Source organism: Bombyx mori, chromosome 1 (genome assembly GCF_030269925.1).
Source record: "Bombyx mori chromosome 1, ASM3026992v2".
Classification (NCBI taxonomy): Eukaryota; Metazoa; Arthropoda; class Insecta; order Lepidoptera; family Bombycidae; genus Bombyx; species Bombyx mori.
In genome coordinates, this window is record NC_085107.1 from 10,058,827 (window position 1) to 10,081,929 (window position 23,103).

At 44.3% G+C, this 23,103-nt stretch overlaps 2 protein-coding genes across 2 annotated transcripts in view; one reads left to right on the forward strand and one right to left on the reverse strand.

Moving 5' to 3' along the window:
* Positions 1–18,316, reverse strand: part of LOC101744279 (uncharacterized) — a 45,132-nt gene extending 26,816 nt beyond the window's left edge. The window contains exon 1 of the mRNA XM_012693633.4: positions 18,280–18,316. The gene's annotated coding sequence lies outside the window, so the exon portion shown is untranslated. The remainder of the gene's footprint in view (positions 1–18,279) is intronic.
* On the forward strand, positions 7,875–15,680 carry LOC134199700 (uncharacterized protein DKFZp434B061-like). Its single transcript, XM_062671175.1, has 4 exons — positions 7,875–8,644; positions 8,699–9,077; positions 9,261–9,767; positions 15,642–15,680. Exons 1-4 carry the CDS (start codon positions 7,875–7,877, stop codon positions 15,678–15,680), a joined length of 1,695 nt encoding a protein of 564 aa, XP_062527159.1.
* Positions 18,317–23,103: the final 4,787 nt, after the last annotated feature.

Below are 23,103 nucleotides of genomic sequence, written 5' to 3' on the forward strand. Positions count from 1 at the left end.
ACTAGCCTATTCCTCGAAGAAATATTTATAGTATACTTCTCTTTACTGTGTATTTTACCACCTTCTCTTACATATTTTTTTCTTAATCTAAGCTTATACAATTTCTTTTAAAATATTTGAATGGTACAAGAGTGAGCACCGAATTTGATGATATTGACCAGCACTATTTACAAATATGTACTATTCGTTTTTGAAGTGAAACTTCTTTAGGCGCGTTGAGAGTGAACTTTAACTCGCGACAGATTAATTACGGCTAGAGAGAAAAGATACAAATTAGGAAATGCGAGAGTGAGAAAATGACGCGAACCACTCGAGCGTGGAGAGAAGGAAAGGACAAAGTGAGCTAGGTCGTTTTTCTTATACACAGTATTCCCTATTATGATACAAGATAAATTTGATTTAAGGATTAAAAATAATGAAAACCACAACACTACACACCGCAAAAGAAGTTTCACTTCTTTCACGTGCACTAAGTTGCACGCATACCACTTTTTTTTTTTTATGCTACATAGTGTAAATATTGTCAGGGTCCAAATAAAAACGGTATTCTTCTCTGGAATATTATGTAAAACAAGCTGCAGTTGACAACGACTTTTAAACGATAGTTATGCTGTCAAGTCGAGCTACGTGTTTGAGTGTTAAATTGTTGTTAACGACTACAGGTCTTAGTGATAATGAGTTGTCGGGACTTTATGAGCCCGTCATAACAAGACTGTAAAAAGTGTTATCAACACTTAATACCATAAATGCGAACGTGAGTTTGTTTGTTACGTTTTCACGTTTACACGATTAAAAGACTACACCGATCATTATAAAAACGTTTCATGTATGTTGTCAGGGGTACGGAAATGTTACCTTTCGACTAGATAAATAACAAATAATTTTTTTAGGGATGTTGCTTTTTGTAAATTATTATTTTTTTGTCTTTTCAGGGAGATGAGCATTCGGCCCCTCTAATACTGAGTGATTACGGTCACTCATGTTGTGACGTCCACGACAGGGCTTCTCCAAGACGGAGCCCGTCCAGTACTGCCTACAGCTGAGTACAGTGGCGTAGCTACCCAGGGGCTAGGCAGGACAGTGCCCCGGGGCCCCCAAGCTCAGGGGGCTCTCGAATCCTTACCAGAAATCTCGATCACACTGAGCTTTTGAAAATTTCTCCTATTTTCAAAATAAATGTGACAGGTTGCAACCCCACTTTAATCATGACAACTCAGTTGAGAGAAATTTAAAAGCTAGGGATTCCCCTAAATCCTTTCTGTAGGTTGCCAGTGTTGTCAATTTGACGCATAGTGATATGTGCGTTTTATTCTGAATTCGAGTTAAGATTTATTTTTCGAGAACGGTTAAAAAATTAATACTGTATCAGGAGTAAGTAAGCTCGTAGAAGCCGCGCGGTGCGCTACCAGCACTTTAGCGCGCTGCCAAGGAGATACGATACACCGACTGGTGGTAGGACCTCTTGTGAGTCCGCGCGGGTGGGTACCCCCACCCTGCCTATTTCTGCCGTGAAGCAGTAATGCGTTTCGGTTTGAAGGGTGGGGCAGCCGTTGTAATTATACTTGAGACCTTAGAACTTGTATCTCAATGTGGGTGGCGCATTTACGTTGTGGATGTCTATTGGCTCCAGTAACCACTTAACACCAGGTGGGCTGTGAGCTCGTCCACACATCTAAACAATAAAAAAAAAAGAGTGTATCGCGTCCCGACCCGGCAGGCTGGTTCTGGTCCAGCGAGGTATTCCGGGACACTAGCGGGACCGTCTAGGGGGCCTGACGGGCTGCCGTACCGAGACGGAGCCATCGAGGCGAATCGAAGGCTCTGAAACGTCGACCGGGTGTCCTTGAGCTGAGCTGCGCCGCGGCGCCGTCTGGTTGTAGTGTTGACCACGGTAACCCCCTTACCTCATCTGGGTTCTGACCTCGGAGGGGATCGGACGCTTGTGCGAAGAGTGCAGGGGAGTCGCTTAGTGGGTAGGGCCCTGAAAACATCCTTGGGCCCGCGGTCTCGCAGTCGCGGACCAGTCCCACATACCGCGCGCGCCCCCTAGGCGCGGGGACCTCGTAGGAGGTTCGGACCCCAGCCCGAGAAAAAAAGGCCCGATCTTTATATAATAAACCCTTGAATCTTCTCTGTTTCGTTTTATTAGCCTAACCTACACCAAGTATTAATTGTAATTTATGTTGTTATCGTAAATATTTTTATTACCTGCCCTGCAGTGCACAAAAAAGAGCTTAAATAGCATACCATTTTTAAAGTATTTGTATATTTCATATTTTTATTTCATAAAACCTAATCAGTTTACATAGCAGTGGGGCCTCATTTTTTAATTTGCCCCAGGACCCTTGGTTACCTAGCTACGCCACTGGTACTCTAGTGTGCTTTGATTTTTTTTTTTTTTTTTTTTTTTTATTGCTTAGATGTGTGGACGAGCTCACAGCCCACCTGGTGTTAAGTGGTTACTGGAGCCCATAGACATCTACAACGTAAATGCGCCACACACCTTGAGATATAGTTCTAAGGTCTCAGTATAGTCACAACGGCTGCCCCACCCTTCAAACCGAAACGCATTACTGCTTCACGGCAGAAATAGGCGGGGCGGTGGTACCTACCCGTGCGGACTCACAAGAGGTCCTACCACCAGTAATTACGCAAATTATAATTTTGCGGGTTTGATTTTTATTGCACGATGTTATTCCTTCACCGTGGAAGTCAATCGTGAACATTTATTGAGTACGTATTTCATTAGAAAAATTGGTACCCGCCAGCGAGATTCGAACACCAGTGCATCGCTCGATACGAATGCACCGGACGTCTTATCCTTTAGGCCACGACGACTTAGTTTGTTTGAACAAAGAAACATCTTAAAAATCTGCGCGCGTTTTTTTCCTCATTAACAATAAATGAGGTCCAAAATAGTATTTATTCTGCTGCGAATAATTCCGATTTGGAGGATGGGACAGTGATTATACGATACTGAAACATTGAACTCGCTTGTTAAAGCTGATGGTATCACTTCAATTACTTCTAGGTGGGTCGTGAGCTCGTCCACTCATAGGCATAAGCAACAAAAAAATGTCGAATCATATTTTATACAAAATTGAATACGTTGTCGCTCCTTATTTATAAATTATGGATCTTTTCACTTCGACAAATAACCAAAAGTCATTTGAGCAACATACAAAATTAAAAGAAGGCAAAGCAATTACCTACAAGTTATTGGAACCGTTTAATTCGTAATATAATACTTTTGGCCTCCGATATAATTTAGGAATCCCATTAAATGTTACTTCAATATAGGTGGCTGATTTACTGGTATTGCAGCCGTAAAAATACTTGGATAAAATTGGAAATTATTTTCCAATTATTCGGAACTCACGCTGTTTTTCCTTGAGTTCCTGATAATGAAGCTGCGATGTTCAATTTGAATGATGGTTAAAGGCGTTTTATTAAATTACAGAATGCTAAATAACAAACTTATGCTTTAAAATTCTTGTATTTGCAACTTGAAACACTTTAGCGAAATAAGAATAAATCAAAGGTATTCTAGGTAAGGTATACTAGAATTATACTTTTTAAATATTTAGATAGCCCTTCTTTTTTTTTGTCAGGAGGAAATCACCGGACTTCCGCCCTCCACTAGGGATGGAGGGCGGGGCATGTCGGAGTTGAACCGACTAAAACCTCCTGTCGTTCAACAACCAGCATCTAAACCTCGCATGAGACAGAACTCATGAAAAGGCAAAGGGGGGAAAGTGAAGCGTTTAGTGCGGAGCACATCTCTCCCATCACCCTCTCCCTCGGGACGCCGGACCGGCGGTCGTCGGCGCCACAACCACCAGCCCTCTCGGTCGGCAGGCTATCCGAAGTCCGCCTAGATGGTGCCGGTTAGAATGGTCTATCCTACGGAATACCCTGCTGGGTCAGAACCAGCATGGGTTGAGGATAGCCGGCCTTCCATCACCCGGATGCTCTTGCATAAAACGCGTGCAGAGCAGCTTGCTCGTCGTCTTCGTAGGCCCCCTTCGCCGGTCCCCAGGCCGACATGTGAGGGAGACCCGAAACACTTAAGAGGGCCAGGGCTTGGGCGAAATCCACCTCCCTGGCCCCCGCTCGACGGCGGCGAGCCTGGGCGTCTCTCACGCGTCCCGCCGCCTCCTTCTGCGAGATGGTGCACTCGCAGAAGTCATGCATCGCCTTCCACGACTCGTTGTCACCGAGCATCGATGCCACAAAACTCGGCAACGACAAGTCGTTTCCTATTTTTGCGACGAGGACACGGCGCCACCCCTTCCATGCGGGGCAGGCGACAAGCGTGTGCTCCGCCGTGTCCAAGTCGCAACCACAATGGTGGCACTCTGCCGCCGGCTCGGCTCCGATCCGGTGCAGGAACTCACCGAAGCAATTATGCCCAGTGAGCACCTGCGTGAGCCGGAAAGTAAAGCGTCCTCTGTCACGATTCACCCAATTAACAAGAAGCGGGCGAATCGCCTTGACGGTCCTACGACCAGCCGAAGGATCGGCCAGCGTCTGGACCATTACTCCAGCACGGACTATTGAGATGGGGCCCTCCGCGCTCTGACCACACTGGGCCGGGACGTGCCACGCCCCGGGCACGAAGGTTAGCCTGCCACTGATAGTCAGCGGCGAGCGCCTCCGTATCCGGGACCCAAGACGGCGTCCCAGCCAGTATACACGCCGCCTCGAAAGGAGATGGTGCTATAGTCGCGGATGACCCTGACCGCGATGGTGCGTTGCGGCCGTTGCAGCAGCTTCGCGACCCTCACTGCCAGGAACTGGCCCAACACGGGCGCCCCGTATAAGGCCAAGGGAAGGAGCCAAGGGAAGGAGCTTAACGCGCCGGCCACCCCCAACAAACGAGGGACCAGATTCTGAAAGTGAGCGTGGAAGGTCCAACGACTGTACAGAATGAGGCCTAGGTATTTCAACTGTACCGCGACCCCGATACGGACGCCTCCAACCACGATATGGGCATCGATGGGTGAACCCTGCCTTTGTCTCTTTAAATAAGTGTTTAATATTTTTTCTTCTTACTTTCTCATTCAAAGCTTATTTCCTCAAAAATTAAATTCTTATTACTTAAAATTTGTAATGAATGCTTTAATGATAAGTCCTGTTAGTGAAATAAATAAGAATATTATTATGCATGTAAATCTTGCATTTTCTTTAAGACGTAACTTGATAAATCAATTAAAATGGGAGGACGAGAAAATTTGTTACGGAAGCAGTGAACAAACCGCAGAAACCTATTTCAAGCTAGTTACGTTCGGTGCAACTAATAGAAGCTGACTTAACCTAATTTTCAGCCGCGCTTCGGCTTTTAGTCTTGACTTACGTAAAGAAAATTGCGATTGAACGGCGTGATTGCTTTCACTGTTTAGCTAGTAGAAAATCGTTTACATATTGTTTCTTTTCTTTATTCATATTTATAAACGATGTGAGGGGTTAAAATATATTGATTTTTTATTTTTTATTTTTTATTGCTTAGATGGATGGACGAGCTCACAGCCCACCTGGTGTTAAGTGGTTACTGGAGCCCATAGACATCTACAACGTAAATGCACCACCCACCTCGAGATATAAGTTCTAAGGTCTCAGTATAGTTAGAACGGCTACCCCACCCTTCGAACCGAAACGTATTACTGCTTCACGGCGGAAATAGGCGGGGTGGTGGTACCTACCCGTGCGGACTCCCAAGAGGTCCTACCACCAGTGACAAATAGAATTTGAATGAATTTTCGCAGTGTTAATACAACTGAATGTTTATTTCGTTACCAGATGTAATAATGATCATTACTAGTTCACAATAATAATACTGTCAAATTATGAAATGTAGTTGGAGTGTAATTTAATTTTCGTTAATTAAGATTGGCACGATTCACAGAAGTTTCAAATATAGTGGTACAAAGGCTGTTCTGATTTGTAAAGGAAATAGAAAGTTCAGTGGGGTTTGCAAAGCCCAATCACCATACCACCAGCGTGAATTTGACCAGTACAGACGAATTGTCTGAAAGTAATAGTACATACCCGCAGAGAATTAATTTACATACTTGCACCTTCTGAGTATTCGCCAACAACACTATTAATAATGAGATCTGGCCATATATTGTTGTAACAGTAACGGAAAATTTAGAATATATTTTTCGAAAAATATATACATAAAAATATTTAAAGAAAAAATAGGTTTTTTCTTCTACTTCTTCTCAGTCGTATCACTCTTGACAGAGTGGTCGTGATCGTTATGTATTGTTGGAAGGGGCAGACTTGATGCGTCTCACGATGTCGCGCCATCTCTCCCTGCTCGAGGCCATTTTACTGCACTCATTTAGGGGACCTCCCACTGCAGTTTTAATTTGGTTGGTCCACCGCATTGGTGGCCTCCCGTGCGGTCTTGTACCATCAACGCTCCCCTGTACAACGAGGCGTTCTATGGACCGGCCATCTCGTCGCGAAACGTGTCCGAAGAAATTCACCGCCCGGGACACCAGTGCTACGAGGCCCCTACTGTGTTGTGCTGTGCGGATAGTGTGTGCCCAAAGCGTGTGTGTTGCGAATCTAGCGGTGTTGTGTCGGCGCGGAGACGTTCCGAGCAACGTAACGCAGGACCCGGGACCAGGTGAGTTGTTCGACACTTTCTTTCCTAACATTGGTTAATTGCGGGTAGTTGTCGTTCAGCCTGGAAAAGCTGCGTACTCATTTTATTCTAAGAATAAAAACCGAGTTACGTTAGCGCCTTCGAGTCTGGCCAGCTGTGTCCGTTCCCAGTCCTCCCCTACCCTTCGGGGTTAGGAGGGGCTGTTACCAAACCCGCGTAAGCCGATTTATGGTGGTGGATCACGGCAGCGTCGGGAAACTAGTACTTAGTTAGTTCCGTCTTAGGTTAATAGTTTATTGTTCTTATATAGTTATTGATTCATTGTTATATTCTAATTTTAATTCCTTTATTTTTCTTATACAATTAACCTAAGCTTTAATTTAATTAAATTTATTATTAGTAATTAGTATCAGAGGGTAGTTACCTCAACTACCTACTAGCGCCACTGCGGCAATTTATGTACAAATAATTAGTCGTAAATTTAGATATACCCTTCATAACCTTAATATTTTTATTTCCTTTTTAAATTTCAAATTGTGTTAGATTAAATGTTGTCTGGTTGCATATTGGCGGCCGTCCCACTTTCATAAGTGATCATTTCTATGTAGTTTAGTTTAGTCATTAAATTTTAAGCATTTTTGTCTGTCCTTTTGAGTTTCACATTCTCTTTTGATTGCCACGGGACATATTGCGGGCTTTCCCGTCGTTGCCGGTTTAGTATTTGCTGTAGTATATAATTTAATTTAATTAATTTAATTAATTCTTAGTGCTGGTATTCTATCCCCATCTTATTTTAAGTTGGGGTGGAATTCTAGCTCTTTCTTCTGATTCTTATGTTATTACTAGTTTTATATTTATAGTAGTAGTCATCCAATAGTTTAAATTTAGTATATTATACGTCGATCGAGCTGGACCCCCTGAGGGTAAGTTTGTTTCATTGTTTTCATTTTAATTATTCTGTTTATTATTTAATTACGTACACTTGGCCAACCGGTCACGGCGGATGCCTGCGGTGTGCTTCGGGCCTAATTGTAAGTAAATTCTTAATTATTAATTTTAATTCCTTTTGCATTATTCCTTTTTAATTGTCCAATTAGTTTATTATTATCAATTAGTAGTTATAGTTCATTTTTTATTTTTACAATAGTTGTGTTGGGTACTCCCAACATGAAAGCTGGGTCAGCCGTCTGCTGTAACCTGTAATTAGTAGTACAAATGTACCGACTCTAGCTGTGACCAAACTTAAGTCGGCTAAGTCATGTCGAGGGGGAATTCACCCCCTAATATCAGCACACCCGGCCCGTCCCAATTGGGACGTCAGGCGATGCCCGAATTGCGTCCTACACCAACACCTGCAGTTCGTATGGCCCCGATGGGTCCTCGGTTGGATAGTTCGTCCGGGTCTTCGGCTGCGGCCAAGGGGTTCCCGAGGATCGGACCGGTGGAAAGTACCTTTCCTTCGTCGACCGATCCCTCCGGACCCTCTCGGCCGCGGAAGAAGGCCAGGTCCGAGTCTGACCGAGGCTCATCGGGTGACCAAGATAAACGCCCGCGTATAGGCCCTTCCTCCAGGTCGGAGGGAGAAGAGAGCGTGACCACGTCCACGGATCACTCCTCTACCGAGTCTATCACTCCTTCCTCGTCAAGATCCACTTCCCCCTCTGGGAGTCCAATCCCAGTCCAACCCGTTCCCAAGCCTAGAGCACCCGCCAGGACAGGGATTGCTCCTAGGCAATTGAGAACCCCTCCTCACTCTCCTTCCCCAACTTTATCCCCAATCCCGGTGGACTCTACCCGAGGTGCCCCCGCCCTAAGCGGCACGGCGGGTAACCTGGACTCCACCAGGTACATGGACCTCGAGTCCACCAGACCACGTCACGCCCCTATGCCTAACCCCATTCCCTCTACCTCCTATGCTGCCATGGCAGCTAGGCCGAGTATTCCTTCCACCCAGAGGACATCCCAATCCTCTCACGTCCCTCCCCCGAGGCCGAAGGGTCGTGCCCAGGAGGAGCTGCGCCGACACCCGCCAATAATGGTGGAGGCCCTCCCTAATTGGTCCCGCCACATGGCGGCCATTAGGGAGCGCCTCGGTCGCGCCCCCTCGGTGCGACCCTTCGGCGCCGGCTTTAGATTCCTGCCGACGTCGGTAGAGGAATACAGGGCGGTCCAGGCCTACCTGTCGGAGGCCTCTGCCAGGGATGGTACCATAAAATGGTACTGCTATGCCCTGACAGGGGAGATTCCGACTAAGGTGGCTGTCCGGGGCCTCCCTGCCGATACTGACGCGGCAGAAGTAACCAATGCCCTGAAGGAGCTGGGGTTTCCGGCTCGTCACGCCAGGTGCATCAGGTCCCAGAGAGGGCGCCCGGGCTGCGTGTTTCACGTAGCCTTGGACCACCTCTCGAAGGACGACCTCGCCCGCCTGTACGCAGTCAATGAACTGCTGTACTTGCCGGGGGTGACGATTGAGGGATGGCGACCAACCCGCGGGCCTGCGCAGTGTCATCGCTGCCAGGCCTTCGGGCACGCCTCCAATAATTGTCACCGAGCGGTCCGCTGCGTTCGATGTGCCGGGGAGCACGTCGTAGCGGACTGCCCGAGGCCGAGGGACGGCCCATTCTCCTGCGCCAATTGCGGGAAGGACCACGCCGCCGTTGATAGGCGGTGTCCGGTCTACCGCAAGAAGGCCAGGATGATGGGAGTAACCGTCCCTCCTCCTGCGCCAACGGTGCCTCGACCCGGGAACACAGCTCTTCCTTCTGTAGCTCCCATTCCGAAGGGAAAGGGGAAAGGGAAAGGGAAATCCTCCCAGCCCCAGCCCCCTCCCCTGTCCTCACCCATCCCCCCTGCCGTGTCAGTGGAGGCCAATCCATCAGCGGCAACGCTGATGGCAGAGGCCAACGCTCCGCGGCGGGGTAAACCTGTTCCTACCCCCCGTGGTCCACAAGCTGCAATAAGACCGCCCCACTTGACAAGCAGCGCCCCAGCCCGTGCTGGAACACAAGCCCTACAAGTACCAGGCCCGAAAACCAATAAAAATCGGCTTAAAAAAATAAAAAAAAAACAAAAAAAGAAAGCTCAACGGGATGCAGTGGTGAGTGCTCCTGCTGCACCGGCTCCCGCGATCTCGACAACAATGGAGGTGGACGTAAACCTCCCAATCGACCCAACCTCGCAACCGATCTTGCAACCGGAAACGACCCCATTGCCCCAGGCCCAACCAGCCATCTCGGGCACATCTCAGCCCCCCCTCCCCCCCCGCCCTCAGCGCGAGCGCCGCAGCGGTCGACAGGCCTCTCAGCCTGCCGGCTTTGCTGCATGGCTGCTCACACTGTGGGAAAAATTGTCCGAGGTGATCTCCGGAGTAATCCGTGAGATCGCCTCGGGAGCCAGTCCCTTCGGGGCGCTCCTGTCGGGGTTCTACCGAATGATTGCGCAGTTCAATGGCTAGCCAGGAGCTGCGCATCATTTATTGGAACCCCGACGGGATAAAGTCCCGAAAGAACGACCTGCTTGTTCTCGCCCGGGAGTACAACCCTGAGGTTCTGCTCCTGGGCGAGACCTTGTTAAAACCTCAGGATGTGTTCAGGATTCCCAACTATTTCATGTACCGACGTGACGAGCTTACCCCTGCCGGGCGGCCGTTCAGGGGCACTGCGGCCCTTGTCAGGCGGGACGTGGTGCATGATCAGTTGGATTTGCTGTCCTTCTCATCGACAAGGTCAGTCGGTGTGAGGGTACACACCTCGGGGGGAGATATGCGGATTTATGCCGCGTATAGACCCCCGGGGCCTGAATTCCACCCTGAGGATATAAGACGGGCCCTGAATTACGACAGCCGCCCAGCTCTGCTGGTCGGGGACCTCAACGCGAAGCACGTCGCGTGGGGTTCCCGACTTAACACAGCAGTGGGCAGGCGGCTGTTAGAAGATGCCGATAGGGGCGACTACTCTGTGGTCGGCCCTGATGAACCCACGCACGTCCCGACCGCCGCGCGATACCAGCCCGATGTGCTGGACGTGTGTGTTCATAAGGGGCTACGGTGCCCCGTAACGATCGAGGCACTGTACGACCTGGGTACCCCACATCTCCCTGTCCTGGTGACACTGGGAATGGGGCTCACCCGGGTTGCGACTTCGCCCCTACGACCGAAGGTCGACTGGGAGCTCTTTAAGAGACGACTAGTCGACCTTCCCGTAATTCAGGACCCCAACAACCCTGAGGGGGTCGACGACGCGGCAGTCCGCCTTGTCGACTCCATCAGGGGAGCGATTGACCAGGCGACGACTCTTGTGCCCAGCGGCGGGCCCAGAGGTAGACTCCCGGCCCATCTGAAGGCGATCATTCGCCGGAAGAGGGGCCTGAGGAGGCTCTGGGCGACAACTCGTTGTCCCAGGATCAAGCGTGAGCTTAATGAGTTGGAAGCGGAGTTGGCGGCGAAGATTAGCTCCTTTCGGGGCTATGTGTGGGAGGAACGGATTGAGGAGGCCCGTGAGGACCCCTCTTCCGTGTCCCTCCACCGACTTTGCCGCCAGCTCTCAAATCGGCCTGCCCCGACTTGTCCACTCGTGGACGAGAGGGGCAACCGATGCTTCTCGGCTCAGGCCCGCGCCGATGTCCTGGCCGCAATGCTGGAGCGGCAGTTCGTTCCGAATGACTCTGCACCCTCAGAGGCCGCATTCCACCAATCGGTGGAAGAGAGCGTAGCGAACCTACTCTCCTCCCCGGTGCCACCGTTGGGAGATGATGTTTTCATCACTCCCAGTGAATTGCGCCTCTCCATCAAGCGGATGAAGAGGCGCAAGGCGCCGGGTGAGGACGGTATTCCCTCCCTCGCATTCTTCCATTTCCCTGAAACGGTCGTGTCATATATGACACGGCTGTTCAATTCCATTCTGTCCACAGGACACTTCCCGGGAATTTGGAAATTGGGCAAGGTTATCGCCTTGCCCAAACCCGGCAAGGATAGGAGAAATCCCTCCAGTTACCGTCCGATCACCTTGCTGTCGCATGTGGGCAAGTTGTTCGAGAGGCTGCTGCTGAGAAGGGTGTCGCCGCACATCCTTCCCAGACCCGAGCAGTTCGGGTTTCGCAGCGGTCACTCGACAACGCTGCAATTGGTCCGCGTCATGCATCACTTGGCGGATCGGTCCAACGCGCGCCAGTACACGGCCGCAGTCTTTCTCGATATCGAGAAGGCCTTCGACCGTGTCTGGCATGCGGGACTGATCCACAAGTTGGTGCAGAACACGGACCTCCAGCACGCCTACGTGCGACTGCTGGGGTCGTACCTGGAGGGAAGATCCTTCTTTGTCGCGGTCGAGGGCGCCAAGTCGTCGGTGCGCCCAGTCTCGGCCGGAGTTCCCCAGGGAAGCGTCCTGGCTCCATTCCTCTACGCTCTCTACACCAACGACATTCCCACGCTCGAGGGTAACCTCCAAGCGTGGGAAGTAGACGTGAAGTTGGCGCTGTTTGCCGACGACAGCGCCTACTTCTCGTCATCCAACGTCCCCTCTGCGGCCATTCTGAGGATGCAGAGGCTTTTGGACTTACTGCCCCAGTGGCTGGACCGATGGAGGGTCGCGGTCAACGTGGGGAAGACTGCGGCTATCCTCTTCGGTCCGGTCCGCACAACAGTCGTCCCGGGACAGCTCAGTCTCCGTGGCGCTAATGTCGAGTTTAGATCCAGCGTCCGGTACTTGGGGGTCGATATCGACCGGAGTTTGAGGATGACCGCCCACGCCAATAAGGCGTTGGCGGCCGCTCGCTGTGCGAGATTCCTCCTCCGGCCGGTGTTGGCCTCTAGGTTGCCGGTCAGGACTAAGCTCGGCATTTATAAGACGTATGTCCGTTCCCGTATCACGTACGCAGCTGAGGCCTGGTATCACCTCATCCCGCAGGGTATGCGGGCGAGGTTACAGGTCCAGCAAAATCTGGCTCTTCGCACGATAGTCGGAGCAGGGCGTTACGTCAGAAATGACGTAATCGCCCGGGATCTGGATGTGGAGTCGCTCGAGGAGTTCATCCGGAGGCTAGCTCGTAATCTTTACGAGCGGGCTGACGGTGGACCCCACGAGCACCTCCACAATATAGCTCCCTTGCACGCCAGACCACCTGATGGTTGGGCGCTACCAAGGGAGCTACTGGAACCCCCGGCTATGGTAAGATAGTCGGCTTAATCGGAGTGATATGGGAGTGCTCATAATGAGTGCCCCCATGGGACTGAGCTGTCCACACTCGTCATGTCCCCCCACATCGTTGGGGTGCCCCCTTATGGGGACCCATTTCCCACCCCCGTTGGGTGGACCACTCCCCCGTCTGGGGAGTGTTTAACATCGGTCCCTCCCCGCGACGGTCTTCCCCTTCTGGGGAGCCCCTAGCGGGTGAGCGCCAAACCAGTGCCGCGGCTCCCCCTCTGGCTTGTAGAGGTGGGGCCGCGACATGGGGCCGGTGGCGGGCCCCACGGTTGCTGACTGTTGTCCTGGCTTATGTATATAGTAGAGTAGTTAGTTTTTAGTTAGTTTAGTTAGTTGTGTAGTTAGTTGTAAGGAAAAAAAAAAAAAAAAAAAAAAAAAAAAAAAAAAAAAAAAAAAAAAAAAAAAAAAAAAAAAAAAATTCTAGCATTAGGAAGCAGAGGACAGCAGCCGGCGCCGGGGTGCGTCGTCCGCGGGCACCACTCCTCCTGCATCATCAAGCCCGTCGTATTAAATATATGTATGTATTTTTGTCGATGTGAGTGTGCCGAGGCACGCTGCGAACAGCCCCCCCCAATCCAGTCCTGCATCCATTTCACCCCTGCCCTATGTGGCAGGGAGCGTCTGCCCGGGTAGTGGGGTTTACCCCGAGGCCCGCTCCGTGCCCCCGTAAGGGAGTACGACGACCCCGAAGAAGAAGAAGAAATTCACCATTCGAGTCTGTACTATACCAAATAGACGCTGCTATAAATAGGTAGGTTGCGTAAAATTGTGATCGGAAAATATCTATATCATAGTGATTCGAATGTGCAGGAGTATTCATTTGACTGTGGTAATAAAACATTTATGAAATGTTCGTTTTTATTACTTATATTTTGAAATGCGTTAACCAAGCTTACCTATTTATTTATAAGTTAAAATTTTTTGTTTAATTAATTCTGTATTGTACCGTTATTGTACTCTGAAATTATTTTAAAGAAGCATCGTTTTAGTTAGGTATTCAGTAAAATTATACACAATTTATTCGCATATGTTTGAATTGTTAACCATCTCTTAAGAAACTTTCCAAGCAAATACAAGCAATACAGCAATTCTCCATGAACTGTAATTTGTTTTCAAGGATATTCAGTTATGGTGTAGATAGGTTGTGAAGAAACTGAGTTCGCAGATTTTAATTTTTTTTAAATTTTAAAGTGATTTTTAAAGTTACTTAATTATTGCCAAACCACACTATGTGCTAACACTTTATCTCGATAGTATTATAATTCCCGATTGGAGTGCCACTGACAACTACACAAACCTTTATCGGAATTCAAACCATTATGTTTTTTTAATATTGATTGGATGGTATTATAAAAATAGTTACAGAATACGTTGCGTCAGTAAAAGTAAAAGCTTTGTTAATAGTTTACTCGTTATTTAAAGACATCTGTTCTAAATAATATAACTGAGGTACTTTTATTAATTAAACGGAAAATTGTCAATTTTATATAATATTCTCTCACGTGAAAAGTCTTACGAGATAGTACGTAAAATGCTCCTTCAAATCAGTAGAAAATACATTCCTTACATTGTTGTATACATAAAATAAATTGGATGAAATCTAGTGCAGAAACGCGAGGAGCACGAGGTGCAACGAAGTTATTACTTTTTATAGGTCGACGTTTCTAGAACAATATTTTCTCCAGCGGTTATGTCTGCCTATAAAATCTAAGGACTACATCGTGAATGCCAATTATTTTTCACAAAAGACAATGAATATAATGAGGGACATTGGCTAGCTTATAACAATGTTGTCAACATAGGTATATGTAGGACATTGTGATAATATTTTTCTACTAACGCAGGAAATCGGGTGGCTACACATACGGGCTTAAAAATACATACCATCATAAGTAATTACCAACACAAAATATTTTAATTATAATTTACGTCTTTGCACAGTGGCAACGTTGGGCGTGGTAGGTAACCTGTGCAAGATGCAACCAGCTCTGGCGACTCAATAAACTGAGATTTACCAAAAAAAAAGTGCAGTCATCTCGAAGGGATTATAAAGGTATATTGCACTTTCAAACCAAACGATTAATATAAACGAACATAATAATATAACGTTGTATGTCCGACCATTTGCCAGACTGAACGATGAAGTTGAGGAAAAGCGGCCACAATCGTAAAAGTTAAAGAAAGGTAAAGGTTCTCCATTACAACACAAAGGCTCATACATCTATGGTCGTCAAAAATATTGGAATTGGAGCTAGAGTACAGTTACACCGTTAGTAGTAAATTACATTGTAATATTGTGTATAATATAGTTTTCAAAAACTTATTACATTAATTCATTATTTTTTATTATTATTGTTTTTTTTATTTATTGCTTAGTTAGGCGGACGAGCTCATAGCCCACCTGGTGTTAAGTGGTTACTGGAGCCCATAAACATCTACAAAGTAAATGCGCCACCTACCTATACTGGTGGTAGGACCTTTTGTGAGTCCGCACGGGTAGGTACCACCGCCCCGCCTATTTCTGCCGTGAAGCAGTAATGCGTTTCGGCTTCAAGGGTGGGACAGACGTTGTAACTATACTGAGACCTTAGAACTTATATTTCAAGGTGGGTGGCGCATTTACGTTGTAAAGGTCTATGCGCTCCAGTAACCACTTAGCACCGGCTGGGCTGTGAGCTCGTCCGCCCAACTAAATAATAAAAAAAATCGTCAATAAGAACACAAAAGTATATTAGGACGTTTCTTCAAAGCAACCATTCAAAGAAAACAAATAATATTATTTAGGCAAGAAAAGTATATCGACAGTAAAATACATGTCATTTCAGGCGAAAGCAGTCAAGACTCCTTTGTTGGAAAAAGAATAAGTTACAAGTTCTCTTGTATAAATCTAGATATGGTTGTTTGTAGTACGAATCTAGATTTTATCTTGGCAGTCTAGAAAGCGTAGAAAACGTGGTAGCCGGAAATACAAGATAAGTTTGCCTCTATAATAAAGTCGCGGATTCAGCAGAGATAAAGCTTTAGTTAAAAATACCTCCAACTGTGTTGAAATTCAAAGACGTTCTAAGAATGAATCTTGACTGTTTTTTCTTGCATTTTAATTATTATAATTGAAAATTGAGCGTGAAAGTGAGTTAAGTGTGAGAAAATGAAATTGAAATTGAGTGTAAAAAAACCGAGACACTCTTTTTATGACCACTGTTTTGAAATAATACGAAATATTAAATTTACTCTCCTTGATTGAATCCGAAAGCTAGTTCAAGCATACACACGAATGTAAGCCCAAAGTTCAATACCGTTGGTTATTGATATACTGTTGATATAAAGTAGTTTACTGGTGGTAGGACCTCTTGTGAGTACGCACGGGTAGGTGCCACCACCCTGCCTATTTCGGCCGTGATATAGTAATGGGTTTCGGTTTGAAGTGTGTGGCAGTCGTTGTAACTATACTTGAGACCTTAGAACTTATATCTCAAGGTGGGTGGTGCATTTACGTCGTAGATGTTTCTGGGCTTCAGTAACCACTTAACACCAGATGGGCTGTGAGCTAGTCTATCTAAGCAATAAAATTAGTAATTGATTTTCTACAAGAAAATATAATCATGGAAATTAATTTTTGATTGTATTTATATAATTACTTTATCATCACAAGATCAGCCTTTTTATTACTATCAATGAAAAAGCCTAGGCTTCATAGCCTGCAACCTTGACATGCACTATTTAAATGTTACACGCGCGCTTAATTATTACTCCGATATGCATCCAAATATACATTAATTATATTTCAACTGTGGGGCAAAAATAGACAAGGTTGAAGGTATTAAATTAATCGTCACAAGAGTCTGCGTCAGCAAAAACGAGAATAGTCTATGAAAATTAATTAATGTCAATTTAGACTTATTTTTAAAAAAACTGAAGATTATGTTTCCGTAAAATGTTTAATTTCTTTCTGTTTTTGATTGCTTTGGTAAGCATACGGTCCACACGGTAATGAGTGGTCACCGTCGCTCAAAGAAGTCAGCAATGCCAGGGACTTAGCCATACATTTTTGTTAATATATTTTTCTAAAGGCTCAGTCTCTCTTCAATAGTAAGCACCCCACCCCAAACTAATACTGAAGCCGGACAATTCACACATTGCTTCTTATAAATTGAGGAGCATATATTGAATACTGACCAATAAATTATAAAGTCTTAATAATAATAATAATTTTGTGACCAGTAAGCTTTTTCTGACCTTTGCGTACCGCCTCAAATATGCTTTGCTTTTATTATCGCCTTAATCATATTTTTAAATAATAGGATAGGTAGGCAAGTTCTAAGTCATCTTTTAAAACATGTGAAATGGCTCTGTGTACTATATTAATTCTCTTAGATACATTAATTTGCTTTCGGTCAGCATTTCTTCGGGTTCTTTCTTCTCGGAAAGGCGTTGCCTTTTTCGCACGGACACTACCTGAGGCTAGACCTTTTATGTCAACGTTTCATTTCATATCAACAGGTAAGTAAACACCAAGCGGATGCTGAGTTTCGAAAATAGTATTTAGCTCTATATCTACTTTATATAATGCTATCACAGCAGTTCGATTTTCTATATAGCTCAACTCAGTTTTAGTATTATATTACAAGAAAATATAACAAATATTTGTGTTGATATAAAATACAAATTACAATAATACAAATACAAATCCTTTGTTTATATACTTGTAGATAATCAAGTTATTGAAAATATATTGACGATCGAGTTCAACATTGAAAAATAACGTGTAATAAATTCGCACACACGAGATTAATATTTGCGTAATTATTGGTTGCCGGTGACACGTGTCTGCGTGAAATGGGCTACCGTTCTGTTCGTTTTTGCCGCAATCATGAATTCTGGTTATAGAATAAGAAATATTCATTACTGGGCCCCAGAAGGTCGCATTAAGCTCGCTGGTTGCATCACGACTACAAATTAATATCCGAAAAATATTATACGTCTTACCTTCAATGTGCAGTAATAATAATATCTAATTAATAATTTGTCACTGTCGATTATGGACAGTGAAAAAGTGGCAGGCTGTTGCCTATATGACGTTCCACCTCAACCAAAGATGTCCTTTTTGAATGCTATTTATTTCGCTTATTTTTTGTGTTACAAACAAAAAAAGTGTGCATTTAAGAAATATTTTCTGCCACAAGTTGCTTTGGAATGAATTTTACACTATGTTTCCCAAAACCCATGACATATACTTTTTAGGCAGCAATTGGCCGGCGGTGACTTTTAACGGAGACGTGTTATTAAAAAATACACCACAAAATTGCTGTTCAGTTAGAGGCTATTATAAATTTGTCAGCCATTTGAGTTGTTCACTGTTCACTAACATTTGAGTTCTTAAAGTAGTACGTTAGTTAATTACAAACCACATCGGTTGACCGATTTATGAAATAAATAAATTTTCTTTAAAACTAAATGTCTTACCCTCCCGTCAAGTACTTCGTATTTAAATTTCAGTACGCGTCTGTTGAAGTTTCAAAAATTCACTTGAAAGAAACTAATAAATATGTATCTGATTTTTAGGAAACCTAATTTGGTTACGAATGGCTTTTTCAATATTTGTAGAGGAAAAAGACGAGGAAAAGATTTGAAATCTGATAAAAAATTGTGTAAGAGGGAAGGCTATATAGAGCGTGAATGTTTCAAAAATATAAAATTATATAATAATAAGTCAAGCATAAAGTTTTGTTTCAATTATGTTTTTTATAAATGTGTGTTCTAAAGTAGACAGTATATGCGCTGCTATGTACGGGCAATTTGTGCTACAAAAGGTTATTATTTGCTATTATATTTTAGAAATAAACACAGGGTTACGTAATTTCTATTTTTTATTACCTTAAGCTAGTTTATGAAATAGCTGTCTTCGGTAGTCTAAGCTTATTATGATTTATCGATATAAATCCACATTTACATCTGGTATGTAAGCATCGCATTCTCGAAATCAAAGACGGGTAGGTAGCTTTGAAGTCGTCGTGGCTTGAAGGATAGGACGCTCGGTGCATTCGTATCTAACGATGCGATCGTGCCGGTTCCGGAATCCCGGGGGCAGGTACCAAGCTTTCTGATTGAAAAACATACTTAACAATTGTTTACGAATGAATTCCACGATGAACGAATAACATCACGTAATAAAAAACAAAACCGCAAAAATTATAATTTGCGTAATTACAGGTGGTACGTCGTCTTGTGAGCTCGCATACCCATGGTATCTCCAACCTGCCTATTTCCGCCGTGATGTAGTCATTTATGTTATTGATGTCTATAGGCTTCAGTGACCACTTAAGACCATGTAGACCATGAGCTCGTCCCTCTAGCTTAATAATAAAAATGGTGGTGATGCCAATAATTGGAATATGAATTGTTGTAGCCAGCGGATTGTGCGATACTTACAAGGAGACGACTCGTAGTCATCTTAAGTCTTCAGAACAACTTGATACTTTAAGGTTTCAATTGACTTAAAACAGTTAAGCTTTCAAAAGAGACTCACTTCAGTAGCACTTCTGATTTAAGTCGCTGTGGGCTAAAGGACAAGCCTAGTGTCCTAGTACAGGCCTGGTTTACTCGTATCGAACGATTCGACTAGGTCGCTGTTCAGCTCCCGCAGGTAAATATCAATTTTTCAAAGGAAATACGTACCTATTTTGCGTTCACGAGCGATTCCCATGCGATGAAGGTATAGCATTGTGTATTAAAAATCAACACAGAAAAATCAAGAATGTAGGTAGGTGTACTCGTGGTAATAGCGAACCTGCATACCTAAGTATCAGATTTCGGTAGCAAAAGAGTCACGCAATTCTTGCTTTAAAATTATGATAGCGTTTATAATAGCCGTTGTAATGGAATCTTCGGCCTCATGGCTCAAGATGAGTCGGGGCAACCACTTTCTGATGACATTGTGTTCTTATAACCACTTAAAACCAGTTGAGCCGTGAGATAGTCTACAGATATGGACGTGTCAAGAACACTTTGGTTTTCGTGATAAGGTCTTTGTATTAGTAATTTGGATTCCGGTTTCTGACACTTTAACTTTAACTTCTTCTGCATATTCGGTATTTTTTTTAATTCGGACATGTTACGAGATAATCAAACGAGTGTATCTGAGCTAATTAAACGATTTCAAATATTTTATACCTTTAAACGAGCAATTCTTGTATATTAATATATATATATATATATAATCTGAATCTCGGAAACGGCTACAACGATTTTCATAAAATTTAGTATACAGGGGATTTCGGGGGCGATAAATCAATCTAGCTACGAATTATTTTCAGAAAATGTTGTTTTAATCGTGTTTTCAATTTTCAACTTTATTGATTGACTCTTCCCGACATCTATTGGTGAATAATAATACTATTAAGCTATTTCAGCAGATGGCGTTGTTAAGCCACCCGAAGCCAATGAGTGTTTGGTTAACTTTGGTTTAAGGTTAGACCAAGAAAATGAATTGTTTATTTATATTATTTGTGTCTTTTTCATATAAAATATAAAAAAAAATACGGAGCAAAGCTCGGTCATCGTCTAGTTTTAGCTAAACGAACTAAGTGTAATATAAAATTGTTCTTTACCAACCCTAAAACTACTCGAGAACAGCATGCAGTTTTTGTAGCTGAAAAAGCGGTAGAATCCTACCGATACTATTGTACTCTGTGCTTTCAAATCTTTGATATCTTTGATATGAAATCACTAGCTACAATAGTATCAACCATCTTTGCAGCTCACAGGAGATTAATCTAGAGGGATTAAGTATAAAATCCTTTATGGTCACTGATAGAATATGTTTCTTTGAATAGAATGCTCATATACAATAAATTCTTTTGAAATGAAATGAAAATAACTTTTGAATATCGTAAAATCATGATATTAGGTACTGGAACGAACGGATGCTTTGCGGCTTAAATCTATAGAGCGTTTTTGCCAGCAATTTATAATTTTAGATAGTTCGATACTTTTGATGGCGAAGCTGTTTAACTTGGCTTACGTATTTTTTACGTATTTTAAGCAGCGATTTGTGATTTTCATTATTGCCCAATATGTGCGTACTATTAAATTCATAATTGAATTTTTAATTTTTATTGGCCCGACCAAGACATGTTTCGCACGACAGCAAATTTGCTCCGTCGCCTGGGTCGGTTAAGTAATTAGCGGCGGTCACGATAAGAGTGTTATCGTGTCGCGCCGCTTTGTCGAAGTAGCGTTCATACGTTACCTTATGACACTTACGTATCGGAATAAGTTAAGCGGTTGTCGGAGCCCATAGCTATCGACAACTTTTTTTTTTCTAGCTAAGCTGATAGCCTTGAGAGGCTATATCAGCGGAACCTTAACTAGTAGGTAAGCTCACGGAGCTCAAACCTGACGAAGCTGCTAACACGAACCCTAGCAAGAGCCGTGCTTCGCAGAATCTACCATCGGATCGGAAAGGCGACCCACTGAGAAGATCCGGCGAGAAACTCAGTGGGCTGTGTCTGAGGGTTAATTTACTCGTCGAGCCTTTCGTCGCAAGCGACGGGTTCTTTCATTAAAGACCAGCTTTAAGCAAGAGTTAAAGGAACCGAAAATGGTGTCAGGTAGGTATGATTGCGCTGCGTTTATTAATAAAAATCTAAAGCATAGTCCCCTTTACAAAAAGCAAACTCTATTGAAGCAGTATTCATTATAACTTTAATAAATAGATAAAAGTTTCCAATTTAATGTATAAACAATGCATACGGGCAGTGGGAAGTCCATATCACCTGGCCTTGCAAGTTGGGAGTCGGAATAAAAAATAGGTCGAGTCTATTTTATAGTTTGTCCGTGATAATATAAAACGAACAATGTTTGATAGAAGATAGACAACAGTGAAAATTTGTAAATCAATACGCCTTTACCGACCGCAAATAATTGTTTATTTGTAAAAAGAATATATGTACCTACTTCACAAATTATCTTTCGCAAATGAGCAGTCGAGTTAATGACACTTTTTTTGGCATGTAGGTACCTAATGGTTCCTGGTAACATGGAGACCATTCCATTTTACACATCGGAAGCGAAATAGTAAGCAAGTAGGTAAGTTTTTTTCAAATTCAAATATAAGACGTGCCCGTCTGAATTTTCTTTTTTAATAGGTACCACATTTTTGTGATGGGAACTGTTAAAATCAACTGCAGATTATTATTTTTTAATATTCTATATTCATTAAGTTTCAAATCGTGATAACCGGTCATAAAATCGGAACTAATCGATTTCTTAATTGATAAAACTTTAAAATCATAGTGATACTACTGAGTCAGGAATCGGATGGCGGTATATAGCGTCCTGCGGGAAATTCTAGTACAAAAGAGGCACTACCTGCGGCGGCTTGACTGATGGCTGACGTAGAGTCGTCGACTGTTGCTCCGACGACCCGTCGGTAGGGCGTTGTAGGGGTAGCACCGCGAGTCTGTTTCTAGTGTTGATCGAACTATTCCGTCTGGATTCTGACCCTGAGCGGAGATCGGATGTCAGATGAGAGAGTGTAAGGGGAGTCGTTTGGTGGGTAGGGCCTAGAAAATATTCTTGAGCCCGCGGTCTGCTCCCAACACCTACAGACCGTCAAGTCCCACATAACTTGCGTGGCCGCTAGGCGCGGACACCTTTTTTTTTTTATTGCTTTGATGTATAGACGAGCTTACAGCCCACCTGGTGTTAAGTGGTTACTGGAGCCCATAGACATCTACAACGTAAATGCGCCACCCACCTCGAGATATAAGTTCTAAGGTTTCAGTATAGTTACAATGGCAACCCCACCCTTCGAACCGAAACGCATTACTGCTTCACGGCGGAAATGGGCGGGGTGGTGGTACCTACCCGTGCGGACTCCCAAAGGTCCTACCAGGGGTAGGGTTCGGCCCCTGCCCGAAAAGAAAGGCGTTTAAGAATCTCGAATCTTCATGTTCCTGAAGTATAGAGTCTTGAGAAACTGAGCGTTGTATAACTTATGCCTCCCGTTGCCAATATGCACCAGTCACTGGTCGATCTCTATTCTTAAGTTGTGGGCACAGTTTTTCTAGACTATGTTTTGTAAGAAGTAGTTGGTAGTAGCAGGAATCTATACCAAAACTAACAATTAGAAGTATGTATTGCTTATAGCGTGCCCAAATGATGGTAGCTGTTGTTATAGCGAGAATGGTACACATACGATGCTAAACTTTTTATTCTCTTCAAAGGTGTTTAAAATATTAAATAAACATAGTGTATTATTGAGTAGGGATGACAATATCAATATAT

Coding starts and splice junctions, on each gene's coding strand:
- LOC134199700 (XM_062671175.1), top strand. CDS start 7,875: ATGTCGAGGGGGAATTCACCCCCTAATATCAGCACACCCGGCCCGTCC. Junction 9,078..9,260: donor AACTGCTGTACTTGCCGGGG/GTGACGATTGAG, acceptor AATTGCGGGAAG/GACCACGCCGCCGTTGATAG. Junction 9,768..15,641: donor CGACAACAATGGAGGTGGAC/GTAAACCTCCCA, acceptor ATGTCATTTCAG/GCGAAAGCAGTCAAGACTCC.